General features: G+C 40.8%; 1 protein-coding gene, 1 long non-coding RNA gene and 2 other non-coding genes across 4 annotated transcripts; 2 read left to right on the top strand and 2 right to left on the bottom strand.

The window, feature by feature from the left end:
• Positions 1 to 223: 223 nt before the first annotated feature.
• On the top strand, positions 224 to 3,056 carry LOC110932310. The gene is made up of 3 exons (XM_022175656.1): positions 224 to 453; positions 764 to 1,420; positions 1,673 to 3,056. The coding sequence occupies exons 1-3, from the start codon at positions 224 to 226 to the stop codon at positions 3,054 to 3,056; spliced, it is 2,271 nt and encodes a 756-aa protein (XP_022031348.1).
• A 2,817-nt stretch (positions 3,057 to 5,873) lies between these two features.
• On the bottom strand, positions 5,874 to 6,783 carry LOC110940234. The gene is made up of 2 exons (XR_002592923.2): positions 6,409 to 6,783; positions 5,874 to 6,083 (listed from the first exon to the last, which is right to left on the bottom strand). It is a non-coding gene; the product is annotated as an uncharacterized LOC110940234 (long non-coding RNA).
• An 8,497-nt stretch (positions 6,784 to 15,280) lies between these two features.
• TRNAG-UCC lies at positions 15,281 to 15,352 on the top strand. Its single transcript has one exon. It is a non-coding gene; the product is annotated as a tRNA-Gly (tRNA).
• A 662-nt stretch (positions 15,353 to 16,014) lies between these two features.
• On the bottom strand, positions 16,015 to 16,086 carry TRNAP-AGG. Its single transcript has one exon. It is a non-coding gene; the product is annotated as a tRNA-Pro (tRNA).
• Positions 16,087 to 21,373: the final 5,287 nt, after the last annotated feature.

Here is a 21,373-nt window from a genome sequence, read left to right as displayed (position 1 = left end):
TTACCCATCAACCTTGATGATCGAAATGTCAATTCAGATCGTAGAGGTAATCGTGATCGCGGCAATCCCGTGGATGAAGACCCATTTTTCAATATCGACGACTTGAGGAATGCAATCCCTGATGATGAACCTTATAGTGTTCCCGGTTATCACTCGCCGGAACATGTAAGCATTCATACAGAAAACTCGGATGATGGGGGTTATTATGATGATCGAGTGAACGATGATGAAGATTGGGGATACATCAATAGGGGTAATGTCTACAACACAAGGGAATATGAAGATGAAGAGTTTGGCTATCAAAATGGCAACTACGTTGGGGATGAAGAGTATGGTTACGGGAATAGAAGGAATGACGGTTACGGGAATAACCGCCAACCACGAACAACAACCAACGGAACCCCAATCGGATTCCTCATTTCGTGGGAGGTGGAACTCAAAGAGGAAATCAAGGTGGGAATCAAGTAAGGGGCGAGAGAAGAGAGGATAGACGAGATGAAAGAAGGAATGAGAGAAGAGACGATAGAAGAGATAACCGAAGAAATGATGATCAAGAAGTTAACGGTCCTTATCGTCGTCAACAACCTCCACGGGGAGTGAATGACCGTTTTAGGCCGATTGTTACCGAAAACGATTCACCAATCGTTTGTGAGCGAAGGATGTTTTATTGTAAACCTCATTACATCAACATACTTCCCCATTTCAACGGGAGATCCAACGATGAACCGTACACACATTTGGCGGAATTTTCCTCTATTTGTAGCACTATTGGGGGGCACAACTTTGCGTTAGAAGAGGTCAAACTTCGCTTATTCCAATTCTCATTGAAAGATAAAGCGAAGCAATGGTTCCTTACCCTCCCGGCCAATAGCATCCGCACATGGGGAGAAATGCAACAAGCATTTCTAGATGAGTACTATTTTATGGCAAAGACCGACGACGCTCGTGATGAAATTAGGTCTTTTCGCCAATTATCGGGCGAACCGTTACATGAGGCGTTTACAAGATTCAGGGAAATGATGCGAAGATGCCCACATCATCAAATTGAGAAGTGGGAATTGGTCAAGTGCTTTGTACGGGGTTTAGATGATACAACATGGAATCGTCTCGAGTCGACAAGTAATGGGACTCTCTTGAGCAATCACGAAGATGATGATTGGGAGTTTTTAGAGCGGATGAGTAAGCGGTCAAAAGAGAAAGAGTCGGCCGATAGAGCTAAAAAACACCCCGTTTCCCGATTGCTTCCCGATCTTGACTCTAAAGATTGGATTTCTACTCTAGAGCGGGAGATGGCTCGAATGAAGAAGAAGGAGGTTAACGCGGTCCAATTTGATGTGTGTGAGGAGTGTGGTGATATTGGGCATAAAGTGGAACAATGTCCAACAGGGCCGAGTAACTACACGGAGGAAGTCAATCAAGTGTATGGAGATAGGAAGCAATATGACATGAACTCCAACACTTATCATCCGGGTTTGAGAAATCACCCCAATTTCCGATATGGTAACGCTTCAAATCAAATGAACCCGAAATTCCAATCGGGTAATCAAGGAGGTCAAAGCGGGTCATCATATCAAAACCGTCAAGGTGGTAACCAAGGAGGTTATCAACGAAATTACAACCAAGGGTACCAAGGTGGGTATCAAAAGAATTATAATAATCAAGGCGGTAACAGAAGCGGGTCGAACAATCAAACCGGTGGCGATAACTTGAGTGCCAAGATGGATGCCTTGCTGAACATGCAAAAAGAATCTCAAAGCAACATAAAAGAGACTCACAATGATGTCAAAGAGATGAAGAAGACAAACGAGATTCGAGATAAAGCACATGAGGCATTGGCGAAACAAGTGGGTCAACTAGCGGAAGAAGTGGCTCAGATAAGGGGAAGCATGGGGAAGCTTCCAAGTGACACTACAGTAAACCCGAAGCATCAAGGTTTTAGCACAAGCAACGTGAGGGATGCACGCGTTAGCGCGGTAAGTATTCTTTTAAATGATGAAGTTTGTAGTGTTGTAAACATTCCACCACCACAATTCGTTGATGGTGTAGTGGAAAATATAGGTGAGGAGCCGGAAAGTGAAAATGAACATGAAACGATTTCACAAAGTAAAAATGAAAACGTAACTAAAAATTCTTTTTGTGAAAATTGTTTAAATCAACTTAACCCGCTTAATGCATCGAAAAGTGAAGAACGGTGCCCACCGAAGGACGAGGGGTGGGAAAATTTTAAGCAAGCTAAAATTAATTTACCGTTACTAGATGACATTAAAAAGGTTCCGGCTCATGTGGAATGCTTAAAGGAGTTAAGCATCGAAAAACGACACAACAAATTACCCAAACTGGTTGATTTGATATCTCATGTGAGTGCCGTTTTATCGAGTGCCCTTCCCCCAAAAGCTCAAGATCCGGGAGATCCTTTTATTCCAATTCAAATTGGAACATTTAAAATTGAGAGGGCGCTCCTAGATCTTGGAGCTTGTGTGAGCATCTTGCCCGGGAGTGTGTATGACCAATATGATTTTGGTCCATTAAAAAATTTTGATACTCCCGTGGTATTGGCCGATCAGACTCCCACGTATCCAAGGGGGATGGTGGAGGATGTGATTGTTAAGGTGGATGATTGCTACTACCCAGTTGACTTTTTGGTAGTAGACTATGTTGGGTGTGATGGGGACACCCAACCAATAGTCATACTGGGTAGGCCGTTCCTGGCAACTGCTAATGCCATAATAAATTGTGCAACGGGAACGGTAAGCATGAAGTTTGGGGACCAGGAATTAAAATTAAATGTTTTTCCAAAATTTACTAACCCACCCGGTGAGGATAAGTGTCCTAAAAAGGACATGAATCCAAACAAAAAGGTTTGTGCTATGGTTGGTAGGTTTGGAGAAACAAAGAAGAAGACGGTCAAGAAGAAGAAAGCAAAGAAGTCACCTCTAGAAAAGAAAAAGGAAGAGGAGGTGAGGAAGTTTGGACCGTTTGGCAACAAATGGTACGAATCACCGATGGGTGATTTTGAGGAGCTCGTGGACGTCAAGCATGCCATTCGACCACCATGAGGTGGTAAGTTAATTGTTGTTGTATATTTTATTTCGCATTTCGTTTTAGTTGTTATTCGTAGTTTAGTTAGTATTGTTGTTGTATAATTTGTTATTTTGTTTTAGTAGATAAATGAACGTTGTGGGTGTGTTCCCTATATAACCCTCACGAGACCTACTCGTCCTCCCAAGCTATTGGGGGGTTTAAAAGGGCTTGTTGCATGAGCTAAATGCAACCGTGATTCCTACGAAAGTGAGTTAGGTTTGTTGTTGTTGTAAAATATTTTCCACATAAATCGAAGTAAAATAACGCATGGTTTGGTAACGTGTTCGTAAAAAGGGTAGAACTAAGTAACTAACAAATTTTGATGGTTGTGAGAAGCATGCTTCTACACAAGGATTAGAATTTGTAGGTACAACATGTTCGCGGGACAACCATTTTTATGAAGAGACGAAGGATATGAGCATCAAGCGATAAAAATCAGGTGCATGTGTTTCTTTTTACTTTGATTGTTAGTTAGGAATAAGTGGATTGTAATGTGTATTTTAATTTCCGGGGTGAAAAGTTGGGAAGGTTAGTCATGTCACATCCCTTGTGCATTTTTAAAAACTCTAGTTCTTACACATTGAGGACAATATGTACTTCAAGTGTGGGGATGGGGGAGTAGTAAAAATTTTTCGATTTTGACCCATGCATTTAAAAACTACACATTGAGGACAATGTTTGCCTCAAGTGTGGGGATGGGGGAAAATTTCAAAAAAAAAAATTTCAAAAATTTCTTGTTGCAAAAGCAATCTTAAAAACACAAGTAACCAAGTCAATGAGGGATGGCACAACCCATTTGGTCTTTTGTCATGGTCCAGTTCAAATTAATAGCATGACGGGTATTTAGCGGGTGGTTATTTGGGAATAATCCGCCTAAGAAACTAGTATATCATGCATATCACATATCATACCCTTATACGTGAGGTTTGAGCCACTTTTATATCATAGAATTGCATTTACATGTTTCTTTGTTGAGTGGACCATTAGTCGCGTATTGTAGAACTTGCAACTTTTGATACGTTCGAGACCATAGACCGAATACAAGCACGAGAATGATTAAGGCATTAGGTAAACCTTTTCCTTTTACACCATTTTTATATCCTTACCCAAAAATTATCCCCTAGTAGCCAATGTTGAGCCTAAACCTTTCGTTTGACAACCCACTTAACCCATAACCATAAGCCTTTTCTTTTTAGACCCGTGTGATGAAAATTCGATTTTAGGAATTTAAGTTTGTATAGTTGCGAAAAAAAAAAGAGAAAAAAAAAGATGATGAAAACTCATTGAGAAAAACACAAAAAGATGTGCTAGTAATTATTGAATAAAAGGCGAAAGTTGTTGCCTCATAGTTGACGTGTATACTTAGTTTTGTTTAGTTTAGTGGTTTATAATAAAAATCGAATTTTTCATCACCTTAGCCACTTTAAAATATCCTATTCCCTACCCTTAGCCTAGCCCTGTTACAACCTTTCAAAGACCTTTTGACTTGTGCTTAGTATTCGTGATCGGTGGTGGAGAATGATTGAGTTGCAAGCCTATGCGGGTACGTGTTCTAATCGGTTGTGAGCGATTAATTGATTGAAGTGCTAATACATTATATACATTAGCCGAATTATAAACCGAGTGGAGAGAACATTGTGAGGGATATGCGTGACTTGTTAGTTTTACGGGCGGGTTAATCTTGGATAACCATTAGTATATGTGATTATTCACTTGACCGGTAAATATGTGAAAATTGTAAAGAATTTGAACTTTTGTATGACATTAGACCTTAACATTTGTCTCGGGAATGGGAAGTGTGTTTCTCGTTCGGCCCACGTGAAAGTGAAAGACAGATTTGCTTGAGGGCAAGCAAACGACAAGTGTGGGGATGTGATGGAGAGTGTGAAACCCGAGTGTTAACGTGCTTATCTTGTGTGATTTATTACCGTTTACGTGATTATATACTTTGAATATATTCACTACGAGTTTTCGTGAATTTACAAGTTAATCGCGTGAAATCGGAGAAGTTAGAGTGCGTGTTGATGAAGTGGAACTACCGGGGATGATAAACAATGCGAAAGATACTATTCGGTAGATGTCCGGGTCAAAAAGATGGCTTGAAAGTTCGAGATGTGCAAAAGAATGAAGTGCAAGGGCTTGTATGTCATTTACTCAAAGTTCAAGATACTATTATTGAAGCCATCATTTACACATATGATCATCACTAAAGGTGGCAAAATGGATGGGTTGGATTGGATTGGTTGTTGGGTTAGAATGGGTTTGGGTCAAGATGGGTAAAAGAAAGAAGAAGGTCAGGATGGGTTTGGGTCAGGATGAGTTCGGGTCAGGATGAGTTTGGGTCAAGATGGGTTGAGAATAAATCAATAATAATAAAAAATGAAAAAATTAAAAAAAAATAAAAAAAAACGAAAAAAGTTAAAAAAAAGAAAAAAAATTAAAAAAATTAAAAAAACGATCTGCACTTTTCCTGCATAACATACCTGATGTTATGATGTACATTTGCTCACTGCACTTTTCCTGCATAACATGTCATATTTTACACATATGCAACATACAAAACAGTAATTAAAACCAATTTTTACCCAGTTGTAAGCAACCAAAAAAGAGTTTTTAGAACACATACAAAACATCATATCTTATGCTCTACTGAAAAATCAAAAACCTTCTTACTTTCACAGCATAAAACAAGCAGTGCAAGCATAAATCATAAAGGTATGAAATATCAAAAAAAAAAATCAAAAAAATTAAAAAAAAATCAAAAAATAAAACTCACTCAAACTCAAGAAGTGCAAGCATAAATCATAAAGGTATGAATATAAGTCGGATATTCATCCAACATAAAGGTCCTAAAAATCAACAATCAGTGTGCACATAAATGCCCAACTAAATAAACATCCAACCAAATATTAAAGAAAACACATTATTAGGCAATAAAAGCAAAAAAATCAAGTCTAACTGCACTTCCTCCATCCATCAAAGATTATAAACAAAGTAATAGCCTGTAATAAATGAAGAATAAAAAAAGTCATGCACAAATAGCATAAAAATATCAAAAAATACATAAATTAAAACCAGAAACAACGCAATTAGATACGGAGATTAATGACTTTTATTGATCATATTTCAAAATCATTAACATAATTTCCGAAATAACTAAAAAAACCCTAAAATTAAACTCTGTATGTTTACTTCTACCCAATGATATAAACGATAAAACAACTTCAATCGATGAGCAGCCAGAAAATCACTACTGAAAGCATCAATAGCAGATCCAGAACCAGAACCATCTGATAGTTCAGGAAAAAACAATCTAACAGCCATTACCGTAAAATCTAGGCGAAAAACACGGCGATTCGCCGTCAACAACGGCGGCGTCTGGTTGCGGAGTGGAACCAGCGGCGTTAACAGATCTGGACGGAGAAACACCAGCAGGAGACGACGGTGAAGCTAACGAGATCTGGTAACCGGATGATCTTTAGTGAGTTCTGGCGTTGATTTTTCTGTCGCGGAGTTAAGAACCATTCTTTTTTCTCAATTACCCATCCTGACCTATTGGACTTTTCTTCCCTACCCATTCTAACCCGCCTGCTTTTTTATTTACTTTTGAATCAGCCCATCCTAACCCGCATGATAATTATAGTTGACCCAAAGTAGCCCATAAGTTTGTTTTTAAAGTCCAAAACAACCCAAACTTAAGTAGTTGGGTTATGATTACCAGGTCTAATCATCACGTGAAAGGCAACATCAAAAGTCAACAACAATCCAATATCATCTATCATATTGACAGCAGTGACTTCTTGGGGGTCACGTGAACTTTTGACAATGCATGTGGGACTTGGATCTTATTTTGATTGGGCCGCCAACATTATTATACACACACATGCAAATCGGACTTGGGGTATGACATGTTGGCAGCTTTGATGACTTTGAAAGGAATATTAGAAAGGGAGACAAAAGTCAACAACATTAATTTGAAGGGGGCTGTTGGATCTCTTTGAGTGGGCCGCTAACACAAAAGGCAGATTATATATCAAAGGAAGTCACGTGGACTTGTGGCCTAGGGATTGACGAGGACAGCAGATCAGTGTGCACGTGAGTTGTTCATAAAATGGCACCGTCACCGACGCACATATAAGCCGTCGCCGACGGTTTGTGTAAAATTCTGTCGCCAAATTTGTCCGTAGACAGTGAATTTGGCCGTCGGCCATATCAAGAAAAGCATGAGGCGTCGCCAACGGGGCATCAGGCCGTCGGCGACGACCTCCCAATCTTCTGACGCGTAATGTTGTTTCTTTGGGTGTTGGAATGATCTAAAAACAAGGGAACCATTATTATTTCGGGAGTTACATATATTTTGAAGTTTGAAAAGTGATCGGGGGAGCATAATCTTTCACGAACCAATTCATCTCCATTACCATCAATCATCAATTCATTATCAAAACCCTAGTTCATCCAATCATTCACCATCTCACCATCATCATCCACAAACTCCAATCATTCATCATTCCCTCATCCTTCAAGCTTCAAGATGACTTCATCCGCGTTCCAGTCATCCGGTGATCAAGCTTCTTCAACCATGAGCGGCTAATCATCTCGGTTTCACCCCAGTGTAGGTAGTTGTTAATTTTAGGGTTTCAATTTGCTCTTGTTTCATCTTAGTGACAATTTGTATTTGGTTTTTGAAACTCTTGGCAATAGTATTACATTTGTTACGAATTCGTGAATTGTCGAACGATGTTAAAAGTTATGACTTTGCGAAACGGTGATATGTAATTGTACATTGTCATTGTTAGGATTTACTTGTGTTGATTACAAAGTGTCTTTTTGTCCGTTCTTCGGGGCGTTGATAGCTAGTAGCACCTAAGTCACGGTACACTAAATCCGTTAATCGAATGCATTTGAGTTGAAACTAAAACTTGTAGAAATCCTAGGTTAACAATTACCGAAACCGGGGGTGATTCCTTTTTATTATTATTGTTCTAGTATCCAAATTCCTTGCAATCGTTAATTAGTAGTTGTTAATTAATTAATCCAATTTCAGTAGTTCAAATTCACATCTTTCTACTAAACAAAAGTACAAAAATATCTGGCAAGCTTCATAATTGTGACAATTCTTTATAATTCAGTCAAATCCATACACAAACCACATACTCTTTGTGGTTCGACCCCTTGCTACCACTAGCTATTTGTTAAGGGTAATTAGGGCATATAAATCTTATCTTTGACCGGAGCGCAACACTCCGATCAGCGCATTAAAGAGGCGAAATACAAAACACAACTAGAGAGGTACTGCAATGCGCGAGTCCGCATTTGTACCTCCAATCCAGTAGAATACGTCTTCCATGACAACGAAGCTTCAAACGCCGAACGCCCTGGAAAGCTAGCACCCAAATGGGAAGGCCCATACTTAGTCCACGAGGTGCTAGGAAAAGGGGCGTACAAGTTACGAATGTTGGATGGTCATATCATTCCACGAACATGGAACGCGCAACAATTGCGCAAATGCTATATGTAATCACCTTAGTCTCACGAGCCAATCCTTTGTTGAGGTCCATGCATCTATTTGCTTTCCTACGATTGACTAAACGCTATATATGTTATTTACTCACAATGTATGGTTGGCCTAAGCGCCTGTTTCCAAGTTAATGAAATCATACAATATGTTTTCCTACTTCAATGTACTTCACAAGTTACAAATGCATGTTAAAACTTTTGATTAGCACGAAAACACTTCAGTGAATTATCAGTCCGTGAAAGCACTTACATTTATTCGCGCTAACTTAACCAAAGTTTCAAACAACAGTGCAATTATTGTAACGAGAAAAAGCAAAGTAAACATAAACATCATATTCATAAAGCGCAACGCGCAAAAGTTACATAAACCTGACATCCATTAAATTCAGTTAAAGCGCGACCGCGCAATCCTAGACATCAAAAGAGCTAAACAAAACAAGGCATGAAGCCTTCAATCCCTATTCAGGTTGATCACCATTCCCGCCATCATCATCGCCTTCATCATTTCCTGCCAACTCCTCATCAGATAATTCAACCGTTTGAGGTGGGTCAAGGATAGTCTTCAATCGATGACACCAGTCATCATGCTTCAGCGCTTCAGTAACCAAGTCCATCACTAGCAAAGACAAATTATCATAACCATCTTCAGCGCGAGCAAGTTGCACCTCAGCTTGATCAGTCACCGAACAGTGACTAGTGTCAAATTCCTGACCAAACATCTCTGAAGCATGCCGCGCGCATTCAAAGTAACCACCCCGGTGACCAGCGGCGCGGGAAGCATCTATTAAAGCCGCAACGGCTGTATCCAGCTCCCTAGCATTCAAGACAGAGTTGGCCATCTACAATAAACAAAACACATAAGACAACAAGTCTTAAGAAATTAAACCAAAGCAAAGAGAAATCTTACCAAAGCGACCCCTCGGCTGTGCATCCATTTAGCCTCAGCGACCAGAGTGTCCACAATACCTTGGGCCTCAGAATAATTATTCTGCGCCACATTAAGAGCAGTGGTACTAATGGCTCGCGCCTCCTCGGCCTTTTGCTTCGCTTCCTCGGCAGTGGCAGCTTTTGACTTTTCAGCTTCGAGATCAATCTCTAAGGACTCGCTCCTTTCAATTTGCTCATGAAGGTGACGCTTCAACTCAGCGATTTCAACGTCCTTAGCAGATAAATCCCTATCCTTGCTCGAAAGTTACGCCTTCAGCTCAGCCTATAGAAAACAAGACTTAGAAGATTTTTTACAAACTAAAGGCTAAGCAGCAAAAGACAGTTAACATACCTCGGCTTGTTCTTTCACGGCTTGCGCGCTCTCAACCTTCTTCTTCAATTCCGCAACCTGACCTTCAAGTTCGGTGATCTTGGACCGAGCCGCATACATACGCTCATTGTCCTTGGCGCATATAGCCTTCCATTCAACCCGTTCCTTTGAAAGGAGTTCCTCAGCGGCACGGAGTTTGTTTTTAAGGCCTTCACGGCCCCACTCTTCAGCCTTTTTATCCGTTTCAAACTTCGCCCTCTCCTCTTCAAAGGCGGCCTTCGACCTTTCATAAGCTTTCACCTGCTTCAACAACCGCTCGCGATACTTCTCCCACTCATCCCTCTCCCTAACCATAGTTCGCCATTCGCGAACGATTTGATGGTTAGCAGCGCGAGTGTTGGCTTCACCAACAACATATGCATGATAAAGCGCGCTGTGGGTTCGCTCTCTTTGACGATTCACCTCACCAGGAGGGATAGAGTTGAGAAGCCAATCGCGGCAGGGAGCAAATTCTAGAAACGTATCCTTCTGTTTAAGGCTCCATGGAGGCTGATGAAGCGCTTCCCCTCGACTTTCTTCAGTGTAAGACTTATAATAAACATCTCCCAAAGTGTCCATCGGACCTATGGGAGAGTGAAGCGATTCACCACGACTCCCCGCGCCAGCTTGGCCAGCAACAAAGCCAGCGCTCCCACCAGCAGCAGCAGTAGCCTGTTTCGTAATCCCCGGACCAGTTTGGACATGCGCAGCGGTCGGCGAAGGCTCAGCAGGTTTCTCCACCTCCGAAGTTTTCTCCGTCTCAGTAATGGGCTGCTCAGGCTCAGTGACAGGAGTGGGCCCAGACCCCTGCGCCGAATCAGTGGTAATGGGGGCAGTGACCTCAGGCCCCCTCGGCCTAGCAGGAGGCTTCTCAACAATTTTCTCCTTGTCAACAACTCTCTCTCTCTCGCAACCTCTTTTTTCCGTACAGGCTTCTCAAGCCCCTTTTGTTTCTCCTTGTCAGCAGATTGTGACGCAGGAAATGGTTTGATAGTGACCTTAGTAGTCCTGAGCTTTTTCTGCGCCGGCTCCAAGGGCTCTTTGATCGTGACCCCCTTCTCGGGTTTCTTCTTTTCAGCTTCTGCAAAGATGGAGTATTAGAGAAGAAAAATTACAAGTACACGGAAACAACATACTAACCAGGAGAGAATCTGTAGAGGGAGCGCATGCTCTTCTTCCCAATCAAAGGGGCATCGCCAGGTTTTGGCAACACAGTGGCCCCGAGCACAGCCTTCCGACTTCTTTTTCTTATCAACTGCACCGCAGGCTCTTCCTGCACTTCCTCCTCATCACCCCCCCCCCCTTGCGCAGCAGAGGACGGGGTAGCCCCAGCATCCGGGTTACGGGAGCCCGCGCTCCCTGAGCTTTTGGAGCCTCCTGCTCCGGTTCTCTTCTCTCCTATACGCGATAAACCCTCGAGTGATTCACTGATAATAGCATAGTCTTCAAGGTTACTTTGACGAAGGCGGAAAGTACCTTTGTCCGTAGCAGCAGCAGTTGCGCGACTACTCCCAGCTCCCTTGCTGATCACCTCAGGATCTAGCGTGATAACCTTCTTCTTTTTCCCAGTTTTCTTCTTCTTCTCTTCAGGGTCTATCCCCAAATCGCGCAACACACCTGCAAATATTTGAGACCATGGACTTAACTCTCCATTCGATGATCCCACGGACTCCTCGCTGGAAAGATAAACAACTTCTTTCCCAGCAGAAGTCACGGAGCGCAAGGGTCGAGGGTTAGGTATATGCGCATCTTCAGTTGCAGTGGGCAGCTCGGCGAAGGCATCAGCAACTGGGTACATGAAATTGCTCCTTATCTGCTTATACCAGCATTCCTCCCCATCCCGGAGTGGGCGCACGCCCATAGACCCACCAAACGTAGCAAAAGCAGCTTGATACAAGTGCGCCTCTACACATCAAATCGTATGAGTAAAATAAAGTATGAAGCATGAAATCAGGGAAATTAAGGAAATCACTAATCTTGATCACCAATCTTCAAGACAGGAACTTCCTCACTATCAGGCGACCATCGGTCACTCATACGCGCCGCGACTAAGACATTTTCTCCAAATACCCGGTTAGGAGTTGGAGTTAGTTGCTGATACCACCTTTCATGTTTGGGGGTTGGAAGATCTTCTTTCAACACCGGCTCACTCCAGTCCCGGAAAGGCATGGCGATTGGGAGCACCTCCTCGCGAATAAAGAAAAATTTAGGTTTCTAATCATGGAAACTCTTCAGTGGGTTCAGCAAGATCTTCCTCGCAGCTCCACGGCTGGCAAAAGAAAAAAAACCCATAGTCCGTTGGAGCTGATAAAATGCCCTGAACTTCTCAACAGTAGGCTCAATGCCATGGGCTCGACATAGGAACTCGAAATGTCGAACCCTAACCATCCCGGGAGGGCTCATCTGTGAAATATGAAACTTGTAGAAATGCAGAATGCTCCCCATGAAGTTCGTCGCCGGCAGCCGGAAATTCCCCTGAAGGAAGAAATCTTCGAATAATGTAATATAACCCGGTGGCGCGTCGGCGGCCGTTTGATTCTGGGCTGGATACCTTGCATCCCACTCCGGTGGAAACCGGAAACTCCTAACGATTTGTTCAAACAAACCTAAATCCCACCGGAGAACCGGGACCGGCCCCTCCTCCCCGGGATTATCTTCAACATGTTCTTCTGCCATCAGTTTTGTTGAAGAGTCGTTGAATATTCAAGAAACTCAGGTATGAAGAACTTGAAGAACTGCTACACAGGTTTGAAGATTTGAAGAAGAGATGAAGATTAGAGAGAAACGAGTAGAAAGAGCATAAGATGAGTTCGTTCCTCTCACCTCTATCGAGTATATATACCCATCGCACTTAATGCGATGGGTAAACGTGCCGCATTCGCCGTTCACTTGGCCAACCAGAGGATGCCACGTAACGCGTAAAAGCAGGGGTGACGGTTACCACGCGCGCGTGGGCCTCACTCTCCTGACAAAAAGTGGAACCGTCACAGACGGCATGATGACATCCGTGCCAGGAGTCAACTCAAACGTCACAATCAGAGACTTATCTCACCAAACCGTCAGAATTCAAATTTCGAGGAATTTTCCGCCCAAATCTCCCAACACTTAACAAAGAAGTTACCTAGAAGCGCGCAATTTACCTTGTACACAAGATACCCGCGCTGTAGCTTCCTCAATGGGCAACAATCACCTAACAGATAGTGTAGTCGCGCCGTAATAATCGTCAACTCCTATACGCGCGCGTCTGCAAGGTCAAAACGAGTAACCTCTATACTTTTCTTTTTCTAAGTCCAGAGCTCCAACCACTTGCCCTACGCATGGTGCAGCACTGGACTGGAGGGACTTGAAGGGGTATGGCCCCAAAAAAGCCGCTCAAACCTTCGTCAAGGCTGCGCAAAGGGCCATACTCCTTAGTCAGCATTTTCTCTTACTAAGGCAATCTCGCGCGATTACCGCCACATCCCACAAAGAGGCGCGAGGGCCAATCAGAAGAGAACAATCACGATACTTAGCAATCTGATAAGAACCTTCAGTACCTGTAAGCCCGCACAACTCACAAAAAGGTTGCGGCGCGAGACCAGGGTAGGAAGGTACAAAGGGTACAAGTGGCAGAGAAAAAGGAGCCAATGAACATCCAACAGGCTCTGTTCAATCGTGCACCACAATCGTCTGACGTACAGAGAACGAGAAGTACTTAAGGACGCCTACGTGGCACCAATCAGAGGATGGAGACATCTGTCCCACGATTCCCACTTGTCTGCTGATGGCAGAAGGACGACAGGGCCGACAACAATAACACGTGGCTCCAATCAGGGCGCGCCAGCGCCGGAGAACTTCTAGAAGCCACTAACGGTCGACACCAGTGAGACAAAGAGCATATTCATTGTGTCGTCGATTACCGGCCCAAGGCCCATCAGCTCATATCCTCTTACACCTCTCCGGCTATAAATAGAGACCTCACTCCACAGGTTAAACATTCCATTCCCTCTACTCTCACTCTAATACTTAATTATCCTCCCAAAGCAGTCGCTTATTCTCACGCCGGAGCCCGGTTAAGAGGGAAACCCCCATATTCCCCTCTTAGCGAGTAACGGTGTTCTATTTTGCAGGATTAGTGATTCAAGAAGAAGCTCAGGAAAGTCATTAGAAGATTAACCATCATGATAGAAACATAAACCAAACTGATTATCCTCATAATTAGTTCAGTGTTTGTTCAATAACTTTTTTTTAAAAACGTAAGTACGTAGTTGTGCTTGATTTCTTTCCCTGACATGTTGTTATAAGTTTTGTTAAAACGAGGTTATACTCAAAATAAAGTATTTATTTGGAATCATAAAACGGTACGATGATAAACTAAATCGTTCTAATGTTTGACTTTCTAAACAACATGCTTTATTATCACGTTTGTTTTACATTATCATTTGTTCGGTTTCGCCGCAACGCGCGATATAAAAAAACTAGTTTACCATTAAATTTGTTAAAACTTGGTAAAACGACATTAACCTTTTTGAAAAAAAAAAGGTAATACTATCGTATTTTGACTTATTTAAGAGGGCAACGGGTCATTATTTTAAGGAATTTTCATAAGTACATGCATTCTCGATAAGTTGAGGGACTTTTTCGAGATTTTTTAACAGGTAATTTTAGATTGTAAATATATGTTGAGAAACTTTTTCGTGAAAGATTAAAAAGCATGTTGGTAACAGTGGCGGACCCAGGAATTATTTGCTGGGGGTGCGGATGAGTGGCTCAAGCATATTTTCAAGGGGTGCGGTCGGGTTTTTTTGCCTAAAATATACACTAAATTTTATTTTTCAAGGGGTGCGCCCGCCCACCTTGGGCATAACCTAGGTCCGCCCCTGGTTGGTAATAAATAATAATGATATTAACCATTAATTTAAACTTGATTTCTCTTATAGAATAAGCAATTTAAACTTGATTTCTCTTATAGAATAAGCAAAATGGAGACATGGACCTTTTGTGAACGAAATCGAGTGTAAACCTATTATGATTATATGACAAATTGTCCTTATCAATGAAAATGAAAGTTATAAGCGTCACCAGTTAGTTGGATAAGTATGCGTGCAGGTCAGACACGTATATTTTTTAAATGTGAGTTGAATCCGTGACAATAGCAACCATCAGTCCCTTATATTAAGGTTTTGTCACGGCCCTTATATCATGTGTTACTCTGTTTGCTTCATGTCCTATGTGAACCTTTTTAGATTAAGGCTTTGCCATGACCCTTACATCATGCGTTAGTCTATCTGCTTCATGTTATCATGTAACCTTAATTACCATCTTCAGACTGGAATCATCATCATAATGTGGCTACTCTTTGTATAACTCTGTTTTAAAATTCATTGGGCCGAAACGTCAACAACAGCGTTTGTAGTCCAACGGTTAGGATAATTGCCTTCCAAGCAATAGACCCGGGTTCGACTCCCGGCAAACACAATTTTTATTCTTTTCATTGAGTTTTTACTTTTAAAACAATTCAAACTTTGTTTTTTAATCTTCTTTCTTTGATTACTGCTTTTCGACTAGAGTTTTGTGTAGAGGTAGACAATGCGGATGGTTACCTTGCTTGTCCGGTCTTAAGTGAACTGCACAAGAAAGAGGCTGAGTGTTAGCCTTGCCGTGGCAATGGGAATCCCATGATCAAGCGATGGCATGAAAGTATTGGTTCTTTTTGGTAGGTTAAGAGACCCAAATGAAACTTAAAAAGCCACCTAAGGATTTAAATGTGTTATTTATAGTAGCGTATGAAGAGTCGGTAGTTGGTCCCATTAAATGAACCCCCAACCTCCACGATATCTTGTGTGTAGAATCCTCTGTCAATATTACTACTAATGGTTATGCGTTTGTCCGCAGTTATGCGATCTGGTATTGACCTTGGTCCATCATCCGGGTAGGCATGGCGTGCCATTGACCGCATCAGGTACGTATGTCATCAACACCATCCATTAATTTGAAAAAACTCAACAGAAAATCAGATTACAGCTTGCCTGCTTCAAGACAATGACTGCAAGAATAAAATAGAAACAAGTGACAAAAAAACTGAATGTTATCGTCACATTGATAAATAATTACAAAAATATGATCTAAACACAAAAATAGGGGCATTCCGAGAATTGAACTCGGGACCTCTCGCACCCTAAGCGAGAATCATACCACTAGACCAAATGCCCAGATGTTTATTGAAAGAAATTGTTTTTATTTAATTACTGCTGTTACTTACAAACTTAAAATTAGATTCCCTATACACAATAAAAATAACTGCTACCACATAGATGTTAATCTAAATGACAAGGAATCTTATAAAGGGTTAAATATAGGTACTCTATGAAAATAAGTTGACTGGGCATCCTGCTCTTGGATTGCAAAATAGAAGTAGTTTACCGCACATATACATCCAAACATATATGCACACATAATTCAAGAGTTATTCCATGTTCTGTACTTATGCTTTTGATCAGTTACCACACATCTTAGTTTATGATTCATTGATTCCTCATTTCGGCAATACTATTGTTTTTTTTTTCCGAAAGGTATATATCATTCACACTGCCGCCTAGACCAACAGGCTAGACGGCAAAAAAGCCAGACCACACTACATCAAAGCTTACAAAAACTCAAAATTACACCAATTTGTCCAAGAGACAGACTTAAATTTAGGGCGATTCTTGAGCCAAAAGTATCCAAACGATTTGATGCTATCCTTGATCTCTTCGATTCTCCAATCCTTGTTAGAAAACCCTTGTCGTTCATAGCTCTCCACATACACCAACATGCGATAACAATGATCCCTTGCACTCTTCTTCTTTTGCATACTCAAACCAATATAGTTGTGGAATTCCAATTTGTCTCTACCAGCGACTAACACATTGCCATATCACAGCCACGACAACCTGACAACACATCCAGTGAAAATATGGACCGAAGTTTCAGAAATGCAGCCGCAAAAAACACAGCCAATCGTGCTTACCGAAACATTTCTCCTCTACTTTGAATCTCCAAACCCATTTAAAGAGAAGGGCATTGTTTATGTCTTCGAGCTTTTGGATCCCTAATCATCCTTCGTCTCTAGGTCTCGCAACCCTATCCCAAGAGGTCCGGTGAATCTTGTTTAAATTATTGTTCCCGCCCCCATAGACTTTTTTTATGATTGACTCTAAGCCATTTGTTACCGCAACCAGAGCTTTGTACAAAGAGAAAAAGTAGGTCGGGAGGCTCTCTAAAACCTCCCGCAACTTGATGAGAGTAACCCTTCCGCCTATAGACAAAGTCGTCGCCTTCTATTTAGATAAATGGTTCTCAAAAATGTTGAAAATGACCCGCCAATTATTCTTCCAATTCATATTTGCTCCAACCGAGAGACCAAGATTAGTGAAAGGGAAAACACCAGTTTGACAACCCAAGACTCCGGCTAACTGACTTATCTCCCCTTCGACCACACCAATCCCAAAAAGACTCGACTTGAACATATTAATTTTAGGGCCCGAACACACACATGTGTAAGCAGCTAAGTAAACGAGCAATATTCTTAGCATTGGAAAGAGAGAACTCACCAAAAAATATCACATCGTCCGATTAAAGAAGGCAGGATATCACCGGGCCGTTGTTTGGCAACCTAAACCTGTCAAAACCTCCCATGTAACAAGCTTTCTTTATCATACACGCTAAAGCCTCCATCACCACAAGGAATAAAAAGGGATGTTGGGGAAATTCGAAATTACTTGGATAAATCTGAAGTCGTGTATTCACTTTCAGATCAAACAATTGGAGTGGCTACCAATCTTTGATCGGATAAAATCAGAATTGATTCTAGATTTCTGTATGAGAATTTGGTTGAGAGAATTCTGAGGGATTTCTTACGAACTGAAAATTCGTCTAGGGTTTTTCCAAAATCGTTTGAGAGAGCGTATTTTCAGTTTTCCACAACTGCTTGCAGTTTTCATTTTGACCCCAGCCTTGGACCCCGCTTCTCTCGGGGGGCGCTGCCCCCTTGGATCCCCTGTTAGTCCCGATGACATTCAAATAAGCGTGCACTCTTATTTGAATGTCACACGCAATCTCAAATTACACTAAAATATCCAACAAGGGTGACAACGGATCCCCTTGTCTCATTCCTTTATAACATTGTAAATCAAATGTTGGAGCCCTGTTAACACAAACCAAAGATCTCGCTGACTCCAAAACCCCGTTCACCGATTTAATCCACCTAGGGGTGAAACCCATTTGCTCGAGGATCAAACCCACAAACTTCCAATTAACGTTATCATACGCTTTTTCGAAGTCGACTTTAAAATTAAAGCTTTTTTCTTGTTTCTTTTTCAGTGGCGGCTTTGATGGTGTGCGGGGAGGACCTCCGCACAAGGCCCGTGATTTCGAGGGGCATGCGATTTAAAAAAAACTGATATGTATATGTTATTTTTTTTAAATAGTAAATACATACCAATTCCAATATAGGCCCATTTACAAATCATTTTTTATGGTTTAGAATTTAACCCACTTAGCATTAGGTTTATTGAGCCCAATACTAACTTGATTATTTTTTTTAAATAATAATAACATTACGGAATGTTACGGGTCAAAATAAGTAAAGGGGGCTAGATGTAATTGTTCTATAGTGTAGGGGGTTAATGGTTAGTTAGTATACTTATATAGTGTGTGTGTTGTAACAAATTGGGGTATCGAATGAATTGAGTTTCCTCTTCTCTTGTGTTCTTCTCTCATCTTTCGATCATCTACCGTGATTACGAAAATTGTTCGTAACAATGGTATCAGAGCTTCCTTTCCTCTCGACCGTGGGTTAGGGTTCAAATTTCTTCAGCAACAATCAAAGTTAGGGCAACAAAAGGATTCCTTACAGCAACAATCAAGATATACCGGTGATTCGTATCAACAGCAATTCACCGGCGATTCAAGAACAAAAGATAATTCAACAATTGATTTGAGAACAACGGGCATTAATCAAATTTGATGATTCAGAGCAGCAGCAACAAATTGACGATGGAATTAGCAGTGGAAGAGATTATGGGACTAAGGCAAGAAGGTACGGTTAAGAACTATTGTGAGGAATTCGAATTTTTGTTAGATCAGGCTAAAAGTTCTAAAGAAAGTAGTGAATGTTATGCTATATACCTCTTTATTGATGGTCTTGAACCAGAAATTAGAGATGTTTTCATAACATGGCATCAATATAGTTTTCACAATGTGAAAGACTACATTTCTTTAGCTTTGAAATTGGATGCGAATAAACTGAGTGATAGTGAATGTTATGCTATATACCTCTTTATTGATGGTCTTGAACCAGAAATTAGAGATGTTTTAATAACACGGCATCAATATAGTTTTCACAATGTGAAAGACTACATTTCTTTAGCTTTGAAATTGGAATGCAAATAAACTGAGTGATACACTATCTCCTTATGATCCTGAGTCGTTATTATACATAAAGGATTTGGTGTTTGATTTTAGGAAAAGTATCAATGAAATAATGGAAAAGAATGAAGTTAGTAATGAAGATAAGGTGTATGATGAATTGTCCACAAGGTGTTCGATGAAATGCTTGAAAATTTTAGTGGTGAAACTGAGACTCAAATTATGGACAAATCTGAAAATGAGAATGGTATCCAAGGAAACCTTAATGAAACACCTAAATTTTTTCATGAAAAGATTCCAGAAAATTTGGTTGATTCGTTTAACACTTTTGAAGTTAATATTCATGTTCAAGAATCATTTAATCTGTGTAAAACGGATTCTTCAATTCAAGTTAGGGGTATGGAAGGGGTTCTTGACATACTTGAGAAACTTAGTAGTAAAATAAAAAGGGACCCAGACAAGGAATCAAGTGGTTTAGCATATACTAATGATAAATATGGAAATCAGTTACTGTTGGATTTGAATGAGTTTGAATTGTTAGATGCTACAAGTAATGCAAGGATGTGTGTTCATAAGGTGGTACAATGGAGTCCTTGGTTAGTCTATTTGCACAGGGTTGAACATACTAGTCAGTTCAAGATTAGAGTTGAACAAATTGAAAAAAACAGGGTATGGGATGTGGATGATAATGGTGTGCTGAAGAAACAGTTATATTGCATGGATACTAGTTGGGAATGGATTGAAAGTTCGGGTATGTTGGAAAAAAAAAGTAGAGAGGTTAAGAAAGTTCCTTATAATCATTGTGGTATTTCTGGTCCAAATGATTATGGTCAACGTTTTGGTATACCTACAAATGTTCTCGTCTGGTGTACCTTTGGTTCATGCTTAAAAGCACAAGTACTTCAGTTTGTCACTACATATGATCAGGTTGTCATGTGGATAACAAAACCATTGGTAGAGCAAGTATTCGGAGAACATGAATCTAGAAAACAGTGGCAACAATGGAGGGGTGTTATAAATAACAAGGTGGAAGTATCTTACATGGAGAAAGGATTGAACAAGTTCATGGGGCCTTATTTCATATGTGGACTTTTGAGGACAAAAGTTTTTGAAGGGGAAATGCTAAGCATATGCATAAGAGGTGGAGATGTAGTTTGGAATGCTATGGTGACAATTGATGGCTGCTATGGAACATGGCTTAGTCAATATGGTGACAATTTAACAAAAGATTTTTATCTTTTTACATCAAAACATGAAGTTGAGCAGGGGTTTGGTGGTCAAGCTTTCACTTTTGTTTTTGACACTATTGATTAATGGGTTTGGTTTGTTATTTTGTACTTTTGATGTCAAAAGTTTTATAGGGGGAAGTATTGTTACGGGTCAAAATAAGTAAAGGGGGCTAGATGTAATTGTTCTATAGTGTAGGGGGTTAATGGTTAGTTAGTATAGTTATATAGTGTGTGTGTTGTAACAGATTGGGGTATCGAATGAATTGAGTTTCCTCTTGTGTTCTTCTCTCATCTTTCGATCATCTACCGTGATTACGAAAATTGTTCGTAACAGGAAGGACATATTTTTTCAAGCTCGGACATGGTACGTGAATTCTCGGAGACGCATCTGTTCTTTTTATCCACGGAATCAGCTCGTTCACAATTAACAGCCCATCAAGGATATTCCTATCCTTTAAGAAGGCCGATTGCGTCTCGGAAATCACCAAACCAATAACTTTTTTTGAGGCGCTTCGCAGGGATTTTAGAAATTACCTTACTAATAACTCCAACTAAGTTTATTGGATGGTAGTTGGCTAGACTCGTAGGGTCGCTTTCTTTAGCAATCAAGGAAATAAACGAAGTCCCAACTCCCGTGCTGATGCTTTATAAATATAAAATTAAAACCATCCAGGCCTGGGTCCGGCCGACATCGCAACCAAACACAACTTCTTTGATTTCCCTTGCGGAAAACCTTTGTTCGAGCATCAAAGAATCAGCTCCTGATAAGGTCTTCAAGTCTGGACAAACCAAATCTTGCTAAACCGCCATTTCTTCTTGAAAATGTTTTCTAAAATATCTGAAAACCTCTTTCTTAACTAAG

This window comes from Helianthus annuus, chromosome 16 (assembly GCF_002127325.2).
Source record: "Helianthus annuus cultivar XRQ/B chromosome 16, HanXRQr2.0-SUNRISE, whole genome shotgun sequence".
In the NCBI taxonomy this organism is placed as follows: Eukaryota; Viridiplantae; Streptophyta; class Magnoliopsida; order Asterales; family Asteraceae; genus Helianthus; species Helianthus annuus.
Note: the sequence above shows the minus strand (reverse complement) of the source record. Positions and strands in the feature narration are given on the sequence as shown.